General features: G+C 40.7%; 1 protein-coding gene and 1 gene segment (V, D, J or C); one reads left to right on the forward strand and one right to left on the reverse strand.

Moving 5' to 3' along the window:
- The window catches only part of LOC136146030 (immunoglobulin lambda variable 1-40-like), a 168,043-nt gene that overhangs the window by 119,159 nt on the left and 33,083 nt on the right, over positions 1–15,801 (reverse strand).
- Positions 776–12,500, forward strand: ZNF280B (zinc finger protein 280B). Of its 2 annotated transcripts, none has more exons than XM_065904719.1 (3): positions 776–911; positions 1,651–1,710; positions 7,910–12,500. In XM_065904719.1, exon 3 carries the CDS (start codon positions 7,981–7,983, stop codon positions 9,607–9,609), a length of 1,629 nt encoding a protein of 542 aa, XP_065760791.1. In that variant the 5' UTR covers positions 776–911; positions 1,651–1,710; positions 7,910–7,980; the 3' UTR covers positions 9,610–12,500. The 2 variants fall into 2 exon arrangements, with proteins under 2 accessions (XP_065760791.1, XP_065760792.1); XM_065904720.1 differs by having other exon boundaries at positions 802–869.

Consider the following 15,801-nt stretch of genomic DNA (forward strand, 5'->3'; position numbering starts at 1 on the left):
AGAAGGAATGAAATTAATGAAGAATGAGAAGTGAATATCAGAGAAGAAAATATTATAACAAAACCAAAATTTTATTCCCCCATATGATTACTAGGAAACTTCCAGCAGAACAGGGTATTTAAAAAAGACTCTGTAAAGGGGCAAATAAGAAATACTTTAGGCGTTTTGAATATGATCTTTGGCGATTAATCAAGTTTGCAGTCATAAACAACAACCAAAGGAACTTGCAAGTCCCTATTCCAACTTTAAGGACTCTGAAAATTGAATTTCACACAATTTTCACGTCAGAAAATATTATTCTTTTCGGTTTTCTTCAGCCATTAAAAAGTGTAAGGCTCTAAAATTTAAAAAATAAGTAAAGCTCATTCTCAGCCCATTGTAGGCTGTGCAAAAACAGGGACAGGCTGCCCTGCATTGATCCAAACGGAATTCCAAGAGGAGCGGCTTCAAGACCCAGGTGTATGGTCAAGTTCCTTAAGCAAGTGGCAGGTCACTCCTGAGGGCTGCGAGTGCTGGACACCATCACTGGACTCCCCTGGTAGACTCGGATGCCGCTCTCAGCCCTGTGCCCTGGCGACTGTGCAATCTGCCCCACCCCGCCGCCCTTCGGTGAGCTGCGCGACCTAGACAGCCCAAGACCCCTGAGCCTCAGGTTTAGCCTGACCGCGCCCCCAGCGGTTGCCTCCAGAGGTGCCACCGCGCGCGCATGCGCCCAACTTGGCCTCGCGGCCAATCAGATTGCAGGCGCCGACACCTGGCAGCCAATCATCGGTGGCAGCGGGCGCGCCTGTAGGGGTAGCTGCGGCGGCGGCCGGGGCCTGAGGAGGCGTTGTCGCCCCAGGCTCAACCCGGGGACCGCCAAGGGGCAGGTGAGCTGCCGGCAGTTCTGGCACCGCCGCCGACGGGGACCGGTAAGGGCTGGGCCGTGGTGCGGCCAGAGCGGTGCCTGAGGGCCGAGGGTAGGGTTTCTCGGGTCCCCACGCGCGCGGGGCCTTGCTCGGCGGGGCGGCCTGTGAGGGCCCGCGGGCCCTCAGGAGGGAGCGTGCGGCCGGGCCCACAGGCCGCGAGGATCCTTTCGCCCTCTCCCCTCTCCAGTCTGGGCGGGCGCTGCTCTCCGCAGCCGTCTTGCCCCGGGGGTGGGACGAGCCAGCTCGGGGGAAGGGCCTGTCAGGCCCCCGGCCTCCGCCCAGGTCTCCTGTGGAACCTAATATATTTAAACACACACACAAAAATCTTCACGGCGGGTTTGTGGCTCGGGCCCGACCGGATTCTGGACACCCGTGGACCCAGGCACAGTCAGGCGGGCGCAGCAAAAAAAATCGATCTAGTGGCCTCTTCACTACCGCGGCGCCTTGGTCGTTTTCCTGTTTCCTCTGCCTCTCCTCCGACTCCAGGGCTGCCCCTGTTCCTGGGAGCCCCGAGATTCAGGCCTTTGGTTCGGGAAGTTGGCAGATGAGGTGTTTGTGTGTTTGTTACTGAGAAGAGGGAGGTGGGAGGAAGAAGCTCAGGGAAGAGGAGTTCAATCACTTGCTGTGGTTGAGTGTGAGACGCCTGGTGAGCATCCGTAGGGTAGGACCAGGTAGGGCCTGGGGGATAGAACATTCCCGGAGCACGTGACTCATCCTGACCTTTCCCTCTGCCCGCCTCCAGGATGTGACCTTCTCCTGCCTGGGAAGTCTCGAGCGCTCAGGTTTTCAGTGTGCCCCTGAGGTAAGGACAGACATCTTTACAATAAGGAACAAAGTTGTGTCTTTCTTGCCTTCCGTTTTTCTCCTTTCATTCATGGGCTCACACGTTGCTGTTGAGACAGAGTTCTCCTGATTAGGGATTAGCTGACCCTGATTGCGGGTGGTGACTTAAGGGCAGTCATGGTTTCAGGTCACTCTGGAGCCCTCCGAGTTGCAACCTTAAAAACAAGCAGGGAGGCCGGTGGCTTGCTTTCTCTTGCTGTCTTGAAAGAAAAAAATTAAGAGCACCATGGGTTTTGAGCTGTGTAGAGCTGACTCCTACTACTAGGTGAGGCTAAAGTGGAGCAATGCACATATCCTAAGGTTTTAGCTACAGAATCAAAGTAATGGGAAGTGGTGGGAGGGGGTGGCCTGGTGGTTAGGATTCTGGGCTTTCACTGCAGTGGTCTGGGTTCAATCTCTGGTCAGGGAGCTGGGATCCCACAAAGCCGAGCAGCATGGCCAAATGAATAAATGAATAAAGTGGTTCATTCAGAGAAAATGTGTAGTGATTTAACATGTTTACATGGGATTACTTGCTCATTTCTGTCCCTTAAGGGCTTTATTTCATTAAGTAATTGAACGCCACTGAATGGGGGTGGGGGACCATCTGAGTTCATTTCATGCCAGTTCAGTTCAGTTCAGTTCAGTCGCTTAGTTGTGTCAGACTCTTTGTGACCCCATGAATCGCAGCACGCCAGGACTCCCTGTCCATCACTAACTCCCAGTGTGTACCCAAACCCATGTCCATCGAGTCGGTGATGCCATCCAGCCATCTCATCCTCTGTTCCCTTTTCCTCCTGCTCCCAATCCTCCCCAGCATTAGGGTCTATTCTAATGAGCCAACTCTTCTCATGAGGTGGCCAAAGTATTGGAGTTTCAGCTTCAACATGTCCTTCCAGTGAACACCTAGGACTGATCTCCTTTAGGATGGACTGGTTGGATCTTCTTGCAGTCCAAGGGACTCTTAAGAGTTTTCTCCAACACCACAGTTCAAAAGCATCAATTCTTTGGCGCTTAGCTTTCTTCACCATCCAACTCTCACATCCATACATGATCCATTCATACCAGTAAACAAGATCATAGGTAGCTCTATGCCCAGCAGCTTGTGCCTATAGCTCTGTTGTATAGTTATCTATTGCTGGTACAGCTTTGAACTTGACAGCATATCAATTTTGCCATGTTTTGTTTTGGTCACACCATGTGGCTTCATAGGATATTAGTTCCCCAACTAGGGATCGAACATAGGATCTTGGCAGTGAGAGGGTTGAGCCCTAACCACTGGACTGCCAGGCAGCTCCTGTTTTTAGGTGTTTTGGTTTGTTTTGTGTTTTTTAATTTTTGCCATATTTATAGGAGAACTATTCTTTGTGTAAGTATGATGTGAATGATAACTCAAAATGTTTGTGTTGTACCCGTTATCTCAAAATTGAATAGTTTGAAAGAACTTAGGTTTATTATCTCTTGGACTAGAATCCAGTTGGGTAGTTTAGCCTCAGGGTCTCTCCTGAGGTTGTAGTCAAGCTGTTATCTGGTTTGGCAACCTCTGAAGACTTGACTTGTTGAATCTAAGCTCTCTCACTTGGCTGTACTCATGAGGCCTCAGTTCCTCCTTCTGTGGGCCTCTTCAAGGGGCTGCTTGTGTGGAGGCTGCTGTCTTCTCCCAGAATGAGTGACTCAGGAAAGAACTTGCACCCAAGATAAAGTGCAGAGTCTTTTTCAGAAGTTACACATCTTCACTTCTGTATTTGCTTAGTCTCACAGGTCAACCCTGTGATAGTGTGAGAGAGAACTACACAGGGGTGGGAATATCAGATGTGATTCACTTGAGGTCATCTTGAAGGCTGGCTGTTGCTGCTGCTGCTCAGTCGCTTCAATCGTGTCCGACTCTGTGCGACCCCATGGACAGCAGCCCACTAGGCTCCTCTGTCCACTGGATTCTCTAGGCAAGAGTTCTGGAGTGGGTTGCCATGGCTACCATACCCATTAATCCACCATGCCAGCCTTTCTTCATATGATCTCAGTTCTGTTACTGTGAGTGAATTATTTGGCTTGTGTACACTTCTTGAGTGCTAGATCTACTCAATTCTTGTTTATTCAGTGATATTCTAGCAAGTCTCTTCTTTGTCCTGGGTTAAGTTTTCTGTTTCTCTGGATGGTTCCCATCAGCAAACAGACTGACTGTAATGTCACCTCTTGTTAAAAATCCATCTTTTGGTGACACATCCTGCTTTTGCTTATTTTATTTCATATTTGCTTACTATAGACTTCTACAGAGTTGTTTGTAGAATTTGTTATCTCCAATTCTGTCATTTTCCTTTAAATCCACTCTTGTCAAGGTCACCAGTGAATTCCAAATGTTTAACTCAGTGATCAATTTTTAGTTTTTATTTTATTTAATTTATTTTCAGCCTTTATCAGAGTAGATCATTTCCTTTTCCCTGAAAAAAATTTTTCGTTTGGATTACAGAATGCTTCTCTTTCCTGCTTCTCTTCTACTTACAGTTCTTCCACATACAATGTGTGATCTTTGTGTCTGGCTTTATTCAGATATCATCTTTTCTTTTTAAATACTTATTTGTTTATTTAGCTATGCAGCCTGTGGGATCTTAGTTCCTAGCCCAGGGATGGAACCTGTGCAGAGTCTTAAACTGGATCTCCAGGGAAGTCCCTAGTTTGTGTATTTGCAAGATTCATCCATTTCATGGATGTATAGCAGTGCATGTTTTTTTATGGCTGAATATGGTATATGAATATGGTATATGAATATGGTATATGGCTTACATGTAGTCCATTGTGAGCATATACCACAGTTTATTTATCCATTCATCAATTAATGGATAATATTTGGATGGTGCACTCTTTGTGGCTATTGTGAGTAATGTTGCTATGAACATTGTTTTTGCATGGACTTAACATTTTCAGTTTTTATGGATATATACAAAAGAGTGAAATTGCTGGATCATATGGCTACTCTATATTTAATTTTTGAGGTACTGACAAACCACTTTTCCAAAGTGGTTGTACCATTTTACAACAATTACATCAACAATATATGAAGATTCCATTTCTCCATATCCTCTGCAGCACTTGTTATTATTCCTCTTTTTGATTATAGCCAACCTAATGGGTGTGAAGTAGTGTCTCACTGAGACTGATTTACATTTTCCTAATTATGTTAAGCAGTATTTTTTGTGATTGTTGGCCATTTGTATATCACCTTTGGTAAAATGTCTATTCAAATTCTTTTCCTGGTTTTTAAATTTTTTTTTAATTGTTGTAAAAAAACATGTAACTTAAATTTTACCATTTTAACCATTTTTACACGCTAAGTATTTTACACACTTTCATCAGCCTTTTTGGAGAAGGAAATGGCAACCCACTCCAGGATTCTGGAGAATCCCATGGACAAAGGAGCGTGGTGGGCTACAGTCCACAGGGACACAAAGAGTCGGACACAACTGAGCGACTAACAGACACACACACAGTCACAGTGTTGTTTTGTTGTTGTTGTCATTGTTTCAGCTGTGCTATGCAACTTGCAGGATAGTTCCCTGGTTGAGGATCATACCCAGGTCCCTGATAGGAAAGTGTGGAGTCCTAACCTCTGAACTACCAGGGAATTCCCTATCACATTGTTATGAAACAGATCTCTACACCTTTTCATCTTGCAAAATTGAAACTCTCTACCCATCACCTGTCCCTTAAACAACTGCTCTTTTCTTCCCTGTTTCCCTAGACCCTGGAATCCATTGTTCTTCTTTGTTTCTTTTCTATTGCTTGACTATGTTAGATATTTCATGTAAGTGGAAACATACAGTATTTGTCTTTTTTATGACTGACTTATTTCATTTAGCTTGATGTCTTAAAGGATCATGCATGTTTTAGCATGTGGCAGGATTTCCTTTATGTGGCTAAATAATGCTTGATTGTATGTATATATCACATTTGATGGACATTTAGGTGCTTCCACCTCTTAGTTGTTGTGATTAGTGCTGCTGTGAGCATGGCTGTGCAAATATCTCAAGACCCTATGTTAACTTCTTTTGAATTTATATCCAGAAATGGAATTGTTGAATCATGTGGTAGTTCTATTTTTAATTTTTCGAGAAGCCTTTATACTGTTTTCTGTAGCAGTTGCACCATTTTAAAATCTATCCCTAACACACAAGGATCCGGTTTCTGTACGTGCTTGCTAACAGTTGTCCTTTCCTTCCGTTCCCTTTACCTTTCCTTTCCTTCATGTGTATACACACACACACGCACGCACGCATAATTTTTTTATATCCTTTTCCATTATTGTTTATCACAAGATATGAATATAGTTCATTGTGCTATACAGTAGGATCTTGTTTATTTATTCTATATATTAATATTATAGTTTGCATCTGCTAATCATCAGCTCCCAATCTGTGCCTCCCCCACCCTTCCCCTCTTGGTAATCACATAGTCTGCTCTCTATGTCTGTGAGTCTGTTTCTGTTTCATAGATAAGTTCATTTGTATCATATTTTAGATTCCACATGTAAGTGATACTATATGATACTTGTCTTTCTCTTTCTGACTTCCTAAGTATTCTTTTTAATGCTAGTGTAGATTGAAGTGTTTACTTAACTTCATTTTCGGAACATTTGTTGCTACTGTATGGAAATGTGATTGATTTTTTAAATATATATCTTTTATTCTGCAGACTTTTTATTAGTTGTAATACTTGTGGTTTCTTCAGGATTTTATATATACAAAAGTATGTTATCTCAATATACTTTTACTTTTTCCTTTCCATTCTGAATGCTGTTTTTGTTCTTTTTAAAACAACAATAACAACAACACCTCCTTTTTATTACCTGATTGCCCTGGTTATAGAACTGCCAGTATAATATTGAGCCAAAGTGGAGTAGACCTCCTTGTGTTGTTCCCAATCTTAGAGGGAAAGCTTTCAGTTTTTCATTATTAAGTATGATGTTAACCATGGGTCTTTTACCAGATACCTTTTGATTGAGAAAGTTCTCTTCTGTTCTTAGTTATTAAGTGTTTTTTTTAAACCCCTATTATGAAAAGGTGCTAGATTCAGGGAAATGCTTTTTCTGCAGGCAGATGTGTTTTTTGTTCCTTATTCTATTAAAATGACATAATGTTGATTGACTTTCATATAATGAACCAACTTTGCATACCTCCATAAATCCCACGTGATCATGGTATATAATCTTTTTTTAAATGTTGTTAGATTTTGTTTGCCAGTATTTTGTTGAGGACTCTTGCCTCTTTATTCATAAGGGATATCGGTTGTATGTGTGTGTGTGTGTGTGTGTGTGTGTGTGAGATGTCTGTCTGATATTAGTATTAGAGAAATACTGGCATCACTTTGCCTGCTATGTGGGGAAGAGACATGTGGAATGAGGGATGAAGCATTGTTGGATTTAAGTTTAGTCAGGATTAGAGGGAGAAATTTAGGATATATCAGTGTGGAATTGGGGTGAGATTATCAAGAGAGTTCATTCTCAATTTGCTAGGCCTGTGTTAAGTGCTTGACATTGAATTATGCTGTTTGTTAACTATGTATAGATACTTTATACTTTGAATTTGCTACCTGTTTTCTGTATTAACATTTATGAAGTTAGTGTGTGTGAATCAATTGTAATGTGCATTTAAGATACGTTTTCTTCCAATTTTACTTCAAAACAAGATGCCATTGAATAGCTGATGCTTTTTAAAAAGAGCTGTTAATCTTAAGTCTAAGAAATAAGCATTTTTGTCTTTAAGATACAGAAACACATTTAAAAGTTATAAATATACCCAAAAAGATGCAGCTGGTGTATGGCTAACTTAGAATTCCAGCTTGATCTTCTTTGATTCCAAAGTTCATGTTTCTAGACAGTGTACAATGGTGCTTTTGTAAAAATACTAGAGTCCTTTAATGTGATTTCACCTAATGATCAGTGGTGCTGGGTTTTTTTTTTCTTTCTTTTTTTTAATAGAGGAGATTAAAATTAGCATGGGACAAAGCTATGATTCTAGAGTCATGTAGACTTGTAGTCATAGGTTTCTCAGCTGTCATTTAGTCTCTTTGACGCTCAGTGTCTTTATCTGTAAGATAAGGGTGTTTATAACTACCCTAGAGTTTTGGAGATAATTAAATAGTGCATTTTTCTGTACTTAACTAATATGTAGTATGTTTATACTTAGGTGGCAGTTTATATAAAGGAAGCACTGGGACTTCCGGCCACACCCTTCAAGAGTAAAAAAGTATTTAAAATATGGAACCACCATGTACATTACGTGAAGAAGAACAAGAGCCAGAACCACAGAAAAGTGTAGGAGAAACCAAACAAGTAGATGACGAAGATGCTGAACTGATTTTTGTTGGAGTGGAACATGTAAATGAAGATGCTGATCTGATCTTTGTTGGGATGACCTCAAATTCAAAACCAGTCGTTTCAAACATATTGAACAGAGTTACCCCAGGTTCATGTTCAAGGAGAAAAAGGTATGGTCACTTTAGGAAAGATAATGCTCACAAATTACAGCCTGTTAGTCATGTGACTCCTACATCGGAAGCCAAGACTGTCTTGCCGGTTTCTGACTCTGAATCAAGATCAACAGATAGTCCTATTATTGAGCCTTTGTCTAAACCTGATTATAAAAATATTTCACCACAAATAGTGCCTAATAGCTTTTCAGAGTTATGTTCTCCTTTGATTACCTTCACAAGTTCATTGCAGCATCCAGTAGAAACAGCAGTTTCTGCAGGAGATATGAATAAAAGTCCTCGTGTATCAAAGCGACTTTCCACTTCTGAAACTAATAGCACAAATCCCAAAAGGCCTAAACTCAGTGATGGAATTATAGGGGAACCTTCTTTAGCTTTGTCCCCTTCAGGTATTTTTCATACAGTGACTACTCAGCATAGCACACCAGACAGTGTTCATACCTCATTAAGCCACGTTCAGAATGGAGAACCTTGTCCAACAGCTTTTCCAAAGGACAATGTTCATTGCAAGCCTGTAAGTTCTTTTGGGGAAAATGGACTGACAAAAACTGACTTTCCAAGTTTAGCAAGTCAAAACAAGATTGTTGATCCCACAGAAGGAAATCTGATTGTGTTACTTCGTGACTTCTACTATGGACAGCATACAGGAGATGGGCAGCCAGAACCGAAGACTCACACAGCCTTTAAATGCCTCAGCTGCTTGAAAGTTCTAAAAAATATCAAGTTTATGAATCACATGAAGCACCATTTGGAACTTGAGAGGCAGAGAGGTGACAGCTGGAAAAACCACACCACCTGCCAGCACTGCCACCGCCAGTTTCCTACTCCCTTCCAGCTGCAGTGTCACATTGAAAGTGTCCACACTTCCCAGGAGCCGTCTGCTGTCTGTAAAATCTGTGAATTGTCCTTTGAGACAGATCAGGTTCTCTTACAGCACATGAAAGACAATCATAAGCCTGGTGAAATGCCCTATGTATGCCAGGTTTGCAATTACAGATCATCAGTCTTTGCAGATGTGGATGCACATTTCAGAGCATACCATGGAAACACTAAGAATTTGCTTTGCCCGTTTTGTCTCAGAATTTTTAAAACTGCAACACCATACATGTGTCATTATAGAGGGCACTGGGAAAAGAGTTTTCACCAGTGTTCCAAATGTCGGCTACAGTTTTTAACTTTCAAAGAGAAAATGGAGCACAAGACCCAGTGTCATCAAATGTTTAAGAAGCCTAAGCAGCTTGAAGGATTACCTCCTGAAACAAAAGTTGTTATTCAGGTATCACTGGAACCTCTTCAGCCAGGATTGGTGGAAGTAGCATCCATTACTGTGAACACATCTGATTCTGAGCCATCACCCCCCAAATCTAAAAGTAGGATTTCCAAAAAAACCCGTTAACGCTACTTTCAGTAAGTCTGAAGCAAGTATTTCAGTCAAAGTTAAAAACCCCATTAAAAACAAAAAAAATCCAAATTATAACATTATTCAATAGTATCAAATATAGTGAAACCAATGGGTAATTTATGTGTTGTTTTTTTTTTAATTCACGAAGTACAATTTTGTTTAATCTGAATGTTGAGATGTTATTTAAAAATACATTACCTGTTTTTCATATAATTGTCTTAACACATAAAAAGTATGTGTGCGTGTGTGTGTGTGTGTGTATGAGAGAGAGAGAATGAGAGAGAGGGAGAGAGGAAGAGTAACAACCTATTTATTTTGGTATTTCATGATATTTGTAAGTTTGAAAGTTCTACTATACATATAATCTGTAGAGTGTTTTAGCAACGTAATTTTCAACTGTTTTCATGCCTTGAAGATCTCAGTATTAACTATATAGCCAGATTGGAATGGCTTTGTTATGGTATGGTCCCGTGTGCTGCTGAACTCTCCGAAGTGCCTCTGTTGTGCTGATCTAAGATAACCTGGCTCTGAAAGCCTGGTGTGGAGAATTTGATGGAGAAGCTGTGATGTGAGTTTGGACCAGGGGATTTAGCCAGTGGAGAGCAGTGGCTTCTTTGTCCTAGGTGAGGAAGAGGCACAGATTGACTCCAGGCATAGAGCCAAGGCAGAAGGAACACTGTCTCAGAGTGTCTTTACCTAGCCCAGGGACATCTAAGGAATCCAACCATTAAAATGCCTGTGTTTGGTGAAGGGCCCCTGCAAGCATCAAGCAGGCCCTGTGTATCATTGACTGCAGTTGGAGAAGCAGAGATGGTTAATAGAATGAGGCCTGGTGCCCATGGGCCTCCTGTTGAGTGATCAAAAGGGGAATTTGATTCATTCCATCCCTTTTCCCAGTTGGCTGGCCTTTAGTTAGAGTGAAGTAGCCATATCTGTCTCAGTCACAGTAGTAAAGCAAGTTAAGATTCCCAAGGAAAAAAGCCTTGATGTCCAGTTTGATTTGTACTGGACCCATAGTTTTAACTGAAAAGGATCAAACACAGGGAATCTGTTCAGTTTATGAATTGGGCTAAATTTAGTTCTCTTACCCTTAAGCTACAATGGAGTTGTCCTAGAATAGTAAGTGTAGTGAATAAAAATGGTCCAGGGTGATTAAACCCTTTATAGAACTTTTCCTAACCTTTTCCAGTTACATGTGTCTTACCCTAGTTGAACATGTGAAGTTTTCAGTTTTGTATCTTATCTTGCCTTGGACACGAATGTATTACAGTTAATTCTTTGTGTGTGTAATTTCCCATTTTATCAAACTGATACTGAGTTTCGGTCTTACTTGACACACTCTGATGTGCAGGAATTGTCTTGTTTATTTCAGTAATTATCAGGTCATAGAGTTATTATCCTTCCTCTAATCTATCCACCTATCTAATCTGTGATTATACTTGTGGAAACCTTCTTCCAAGGGCTCTTTCACAGACTGCGGGGTACCCTCTAAGTTTTGGTTCCTGAACATCAGCACGCTCGGCTGCCTCTGTGGGTTCCTAGAGTTGAGTCTCCTTAGGTATGTTTTAATGCCATCCCTTCTCTGCTTCTGGCACAGATAACCTAGCAATCTCTGTGCACCATTCAAGGAACCTGGGATCCTGGCTGTAGACCTATGCCAAGAGAAATCTCTCCTTTTCCTCTTCCTTTTTCCTCCTGTTTATCTCTCCCCACTTTTTTTTAACCCCCTCCTCAATTTATTTAAATTCTCTGAGCTTTCACAAAATGCTGGAAAGTGATAATCACCAAGGGGTTAGCATCCCTCTTAGAACTGAAGAGGAAGGACTACAGATAACTAAGTTGTAGTGAGTATATTGTCTATATTTTAGATAATTTCCTGAGTGTAAATTCTATTGTATTTATTTACTCAATGCTTGATCGATTGATTTGCACTTTGAATATTTTACTAGGCCTTTCCAGTTAGTTTGCTTGGGCCAAAGCACTTTGCTAAGTGTCAGCTTAAACCACTTTCTTTCGGTGTAGAAAGAGTGTATGTGTGTGTTCTGGTCTCAGGTGAAAACTTCTATATATAAATAAATGTGCAAACTTTTGCATACTTATCTCCTTTATTCTATTTCTATAGTAAAAATAAGAAATGTTTTAGTTATGTGTTTTTGTTGTTACTTAGTATTATCAACACTGTTACTGTCATTTGCTCTGAAGTATGCTCCTAAGGAGTACAAGTTGTTATTTATTGCCAACTAAAAAGGTTCCAGTGATATGGTCCCTGACTACCTCCTCTCTTCCATTCTCTGTCATTCTACTCTACTATTTTCCCCACTGGTGCACACACTGACCTTGCTTTTTCCTCAAGCAAATTCCATTTCTTCCCGATCCAAAGACTTTGCAACTGCTGTTCTTCTGGAAACACTCTTCCCCTAGGCCTGCGTGGCTTGCTATCTGCCTTGCTTGAGTTTCACCAATGCTGTTAAAATCACACAATGAAATCTCCAACACCCTCCTTTTACTCCTTCTCCTTGAAGGCACTTTAAGTCTCCACCCTCTTCTTCCCTCTCCAGCCTAAATTTCCTAGATTTTCACAAAAAAGCTGAGAAGAGATAATAACATCAGGGCTTTGCTTCTTAGAAATTGAGTTAACTTGAGTCAGTTTCTGTGCCTGCAAATAAAAGATAGTTAATAATGAGTTGAGTTCTTTCAGAAGCTTTCTCTGTTTTTCTATTGATACCTCTATATTTTTTTAAGGCAATGTCACTTTGTTTTGTTTACAAATATATTGAATATCTGTCAAGATTACTATTTTGTTATTGCCCTTTGTGAATTTCCTTGTCTATTTTGCTTGTTCTTTCAGAAAAAATTTATTATTTTATTAATGTTGCCAAAAAATTGTAAGTAAAATTAGTATTTATAGAAATAAAATGTTTTTTAAAAAATGTTTCTGCTGTCTTTTTTACCAATAACATGGCATATTTTTAGTTTTTTAAAATAATCTTATTGTGTTGGCCAGGACTTCTAAACAGTGATGTGTAAATGGGTTTTCTTGTTCTTAGTACCATCAAAGGCAATGAGTATATGGCTTAATAAATTTCTGTTTTTTTTTTTCTTTTCTATTTCTGTTTTTAGAATTTAAAGAGAATTGTTTTATTGGACAGTTTACAACATCTGTTGAGACATTTACTTTCTTTCTTTCTCCCTTCCTTTCTTCCTCTTTCTTTCCTTCCTTCCTCTCTCCCTTTCTTTCCCCAGGTTTTTGCTTGACTGGACCTTTCCTGAAACAAAAGTGATTCCGCTCAGGGTTGAATATTATCCTCTCAGAATCTCATTCCGTTTCTCATTTCTAGTATTGGAACCAAGTTCCTCTTCCTCTTATTAGATTTGCCACAGTTGTATCAATGTTTCTGACTTACTTTTTCCAAGAAACCGCTCTTGTTTTATTATCCCAACAAGTTTTATTTTTGTTGTTTTCTTTTTTTGTTTCAATTCATATGTACCTTCGAGTTTCTTTAGGATTTTTTTTGATAACCTTGTATTTTAAAAGCTTTCTTTACAAATTTTTATGGAAATATATATTTTATTTACAATGTTGTGTTTCAGATGTATATCAGAGTGATTTAGTTATGCAGATATATATCTCTTCTTTTAGGTTCTTTCCCATTATAGGTTATTACACGATACTGAGTATTTTTTTTTTTTTTATAAAGGGTTTAGGACTTGACCTACCTTCATTTTTTTTTTAATTAAAAAAATTTTTTTTATTTTTCATTTATTTTTATTAGTTGGAGGCTAATTAGTTTACAATATTGTAGTGGTTTTTGTCATACATTGACCTGAATCAGCCATGGATTTACATGTGTTCCCCATCCCAATCCCCCCTCCCACCTCCCTCTCCACCCGATCCCTCTGGGTCTTCCCATTGCACCAGGCCCGAGCACTTGTCTCATGCACCCAACCTGGGCTGGTGATCTGTTTCACCCTAGATAATATACACGTTTTGATGCTGTTGTCTACCTTCATTTAAATAGCAGTTTTGTCTGAATCCCAAATAACTTTTATGTACACATTTTTTAAATTAAAATTTCATTCTCTATGATTTTTGGCAAGTTAATTCCAAAGATTTCACTATTTGCACCCTGAATGTTTTAAATTATAGTTTACTGAGGATTATGTTTTCCTTGGTGCTCTGACGGTACGTGTGTATATACACTGACATGTCTACATACACATCCTTTTCAGATTACTACATAGGTTTTTTTTTTTAAGATATATAAATATATTTTAAAAGATATCTTCTGTTTGTATGGTAAAAACATGAAATATTTTAATTCTAGAAATCTATTCCCCCAAATGAATATAGTATAAAAAGTAAAGGTATGAAAATATTCCTTTGAGACTAATTCCTAGTAACAGAACTTGGAAATGTTAAAAAATTATTCACAACACTTATTAAAAGTGGTAAGAAAAACTTTCTTCAAGGTAAGAGTACTACAGTGGGGTCTTATACTAGGGGAGGAGATTGAGCTTAAGTCTGACTCAGGGACACAGTTGGGATTGATAGCTAAGGAACAGGGTGGGCCCATGGGGTTGCAAACAGACTGGGCAACTGAAAAGCAATGAAAAACAGTAACAGGGTGGGTGGACCTCAGGATTAGGGTGGATTCTGGCTGAACTGAGAGGATCATTGCTGACCTCAAGGGTGATAGGATACTGAGGTGGGTGATAAGGAATTTGATCTGATACTGAGGGTGGTCCCATCAAGGATGTGGTATTTTTTCAAACTGACTTAGCAGATTCTGGCTAAAATTGGACTGAATGGACAGGCCCCCTGGATAAAGACATCACCCAAAGTTGGCAGTGCATTAACTAACTACTGCTGCATAACAAATTACCCCAAACTAACAGCTTAAAACAATATTATCTCATACTGCTGATGAAAGTTGGGAATCCAGGAGTAGTTGTGCTGAGTGTTCTCGCTCAGGGTTTCATGAGATTGCCGTCATCTGAAGCCTTGACATGGGCTGGTGGATTTCCTTCCAAGACGGCTTACTCACATAGCTGTTGAAACCAGTTTTCTTGCTGGCTATTGGGAAGAAGCCTCAGTTCTTTCACGTGGGCCTCTCTACTGGGCTACCTGAGTGTTAAGATACGACTAAGCTGGCTTCTAGAGTGAGTGATCCAAGAGGATGAGCAAGGAGGCTGCAGTGCCTCTTATGACCTACTCTCAGACACTTCATTTTCATTTCTACAATATTCTAACATTAGCAGTGAGCCGCTGAGTCCAGCCCACATGTGAAGGGGAGCATAAGGTCCGCCCTTGAAGGAAAGGGTTTGTGGACATAATTTCAAACCACGTGGTACACACATGACCACAAATTGTTTACATACTTCTCTGTCCAAAATGCATTTTCCTGCCAATGCTTTCAAAGATTTTATCCATTAGAACATTAACTTGAAGTTCAGGACCTCGACCTTTGCCTGGAGAAGGAAATGGCAATCCCCTCCAGTATTCTTGCCTGAGAAATCCCATGGACAGAGAAGTCTGGCAGGCTACAGTCCATAGGGTCACAGAGTCAGACACAACTGAGCGACTAACACTAGCTTGCCTAACTAAATGTATAATTTCAAGGAACCTGCTCAGTTTTGTTTGATTCTCTACTGCTTTAGCATTTTCTATTTTGTTTTCTCTGGACTTCCCTGGTAGTTGTTTTTCTCAATGTTAATATTTATTATTTTCTTCCTTCTGTTAGCTTTGGATTTAGTTTATTCTGTTTTTCTAATCAGCAACTCTCCTGTCCCTAAGGGCTGAGTCCTCTGAGCACATGAGGAGGTTTTGTTGTCACTTCTCCATGGGCTTACGTCACTGGGCATTTGTGAGTACCTCGACCCATACACAGACCACAGTGATAATTGGCCTCATCCTCAGACTGGGCTCCCGTGATGGTGAGGAGAGTTTTGTTCCCAGAGATGGAGCCAGAAGCAACTGGGGACCCCAGAGGGGCAGCCGCTTGGGCTATGGATAAGCATTTGGGGCGCCTGGCCTGGGGGCTACTGGTTCCAGCTGGGTGGGAGAGTAGGCTGAACCAGAGCTGAGGCTGCAGGTGAGGATGACCGTCCCTCCTGGAGACACTGAGAGTGACGGCTCCTAGACCTAGCGCAATCTGAGCATCCATCCCTAAAAGCGACAGGAGAGAG

This window comes from Muntiacus reevesi, chromosome 13, assembly GCF_963930625.1.
Source record: "Muntiacus reevesi chromosome 13, mMunRee1.1, whole genome shotgun sequence".
Taxonomy (NCBI): Eukaryota; Metazoa; Chordata; class Mammalia; order Artiodactyla; family Cervidae; genus Muntiacus; species Muntiacus reevesi.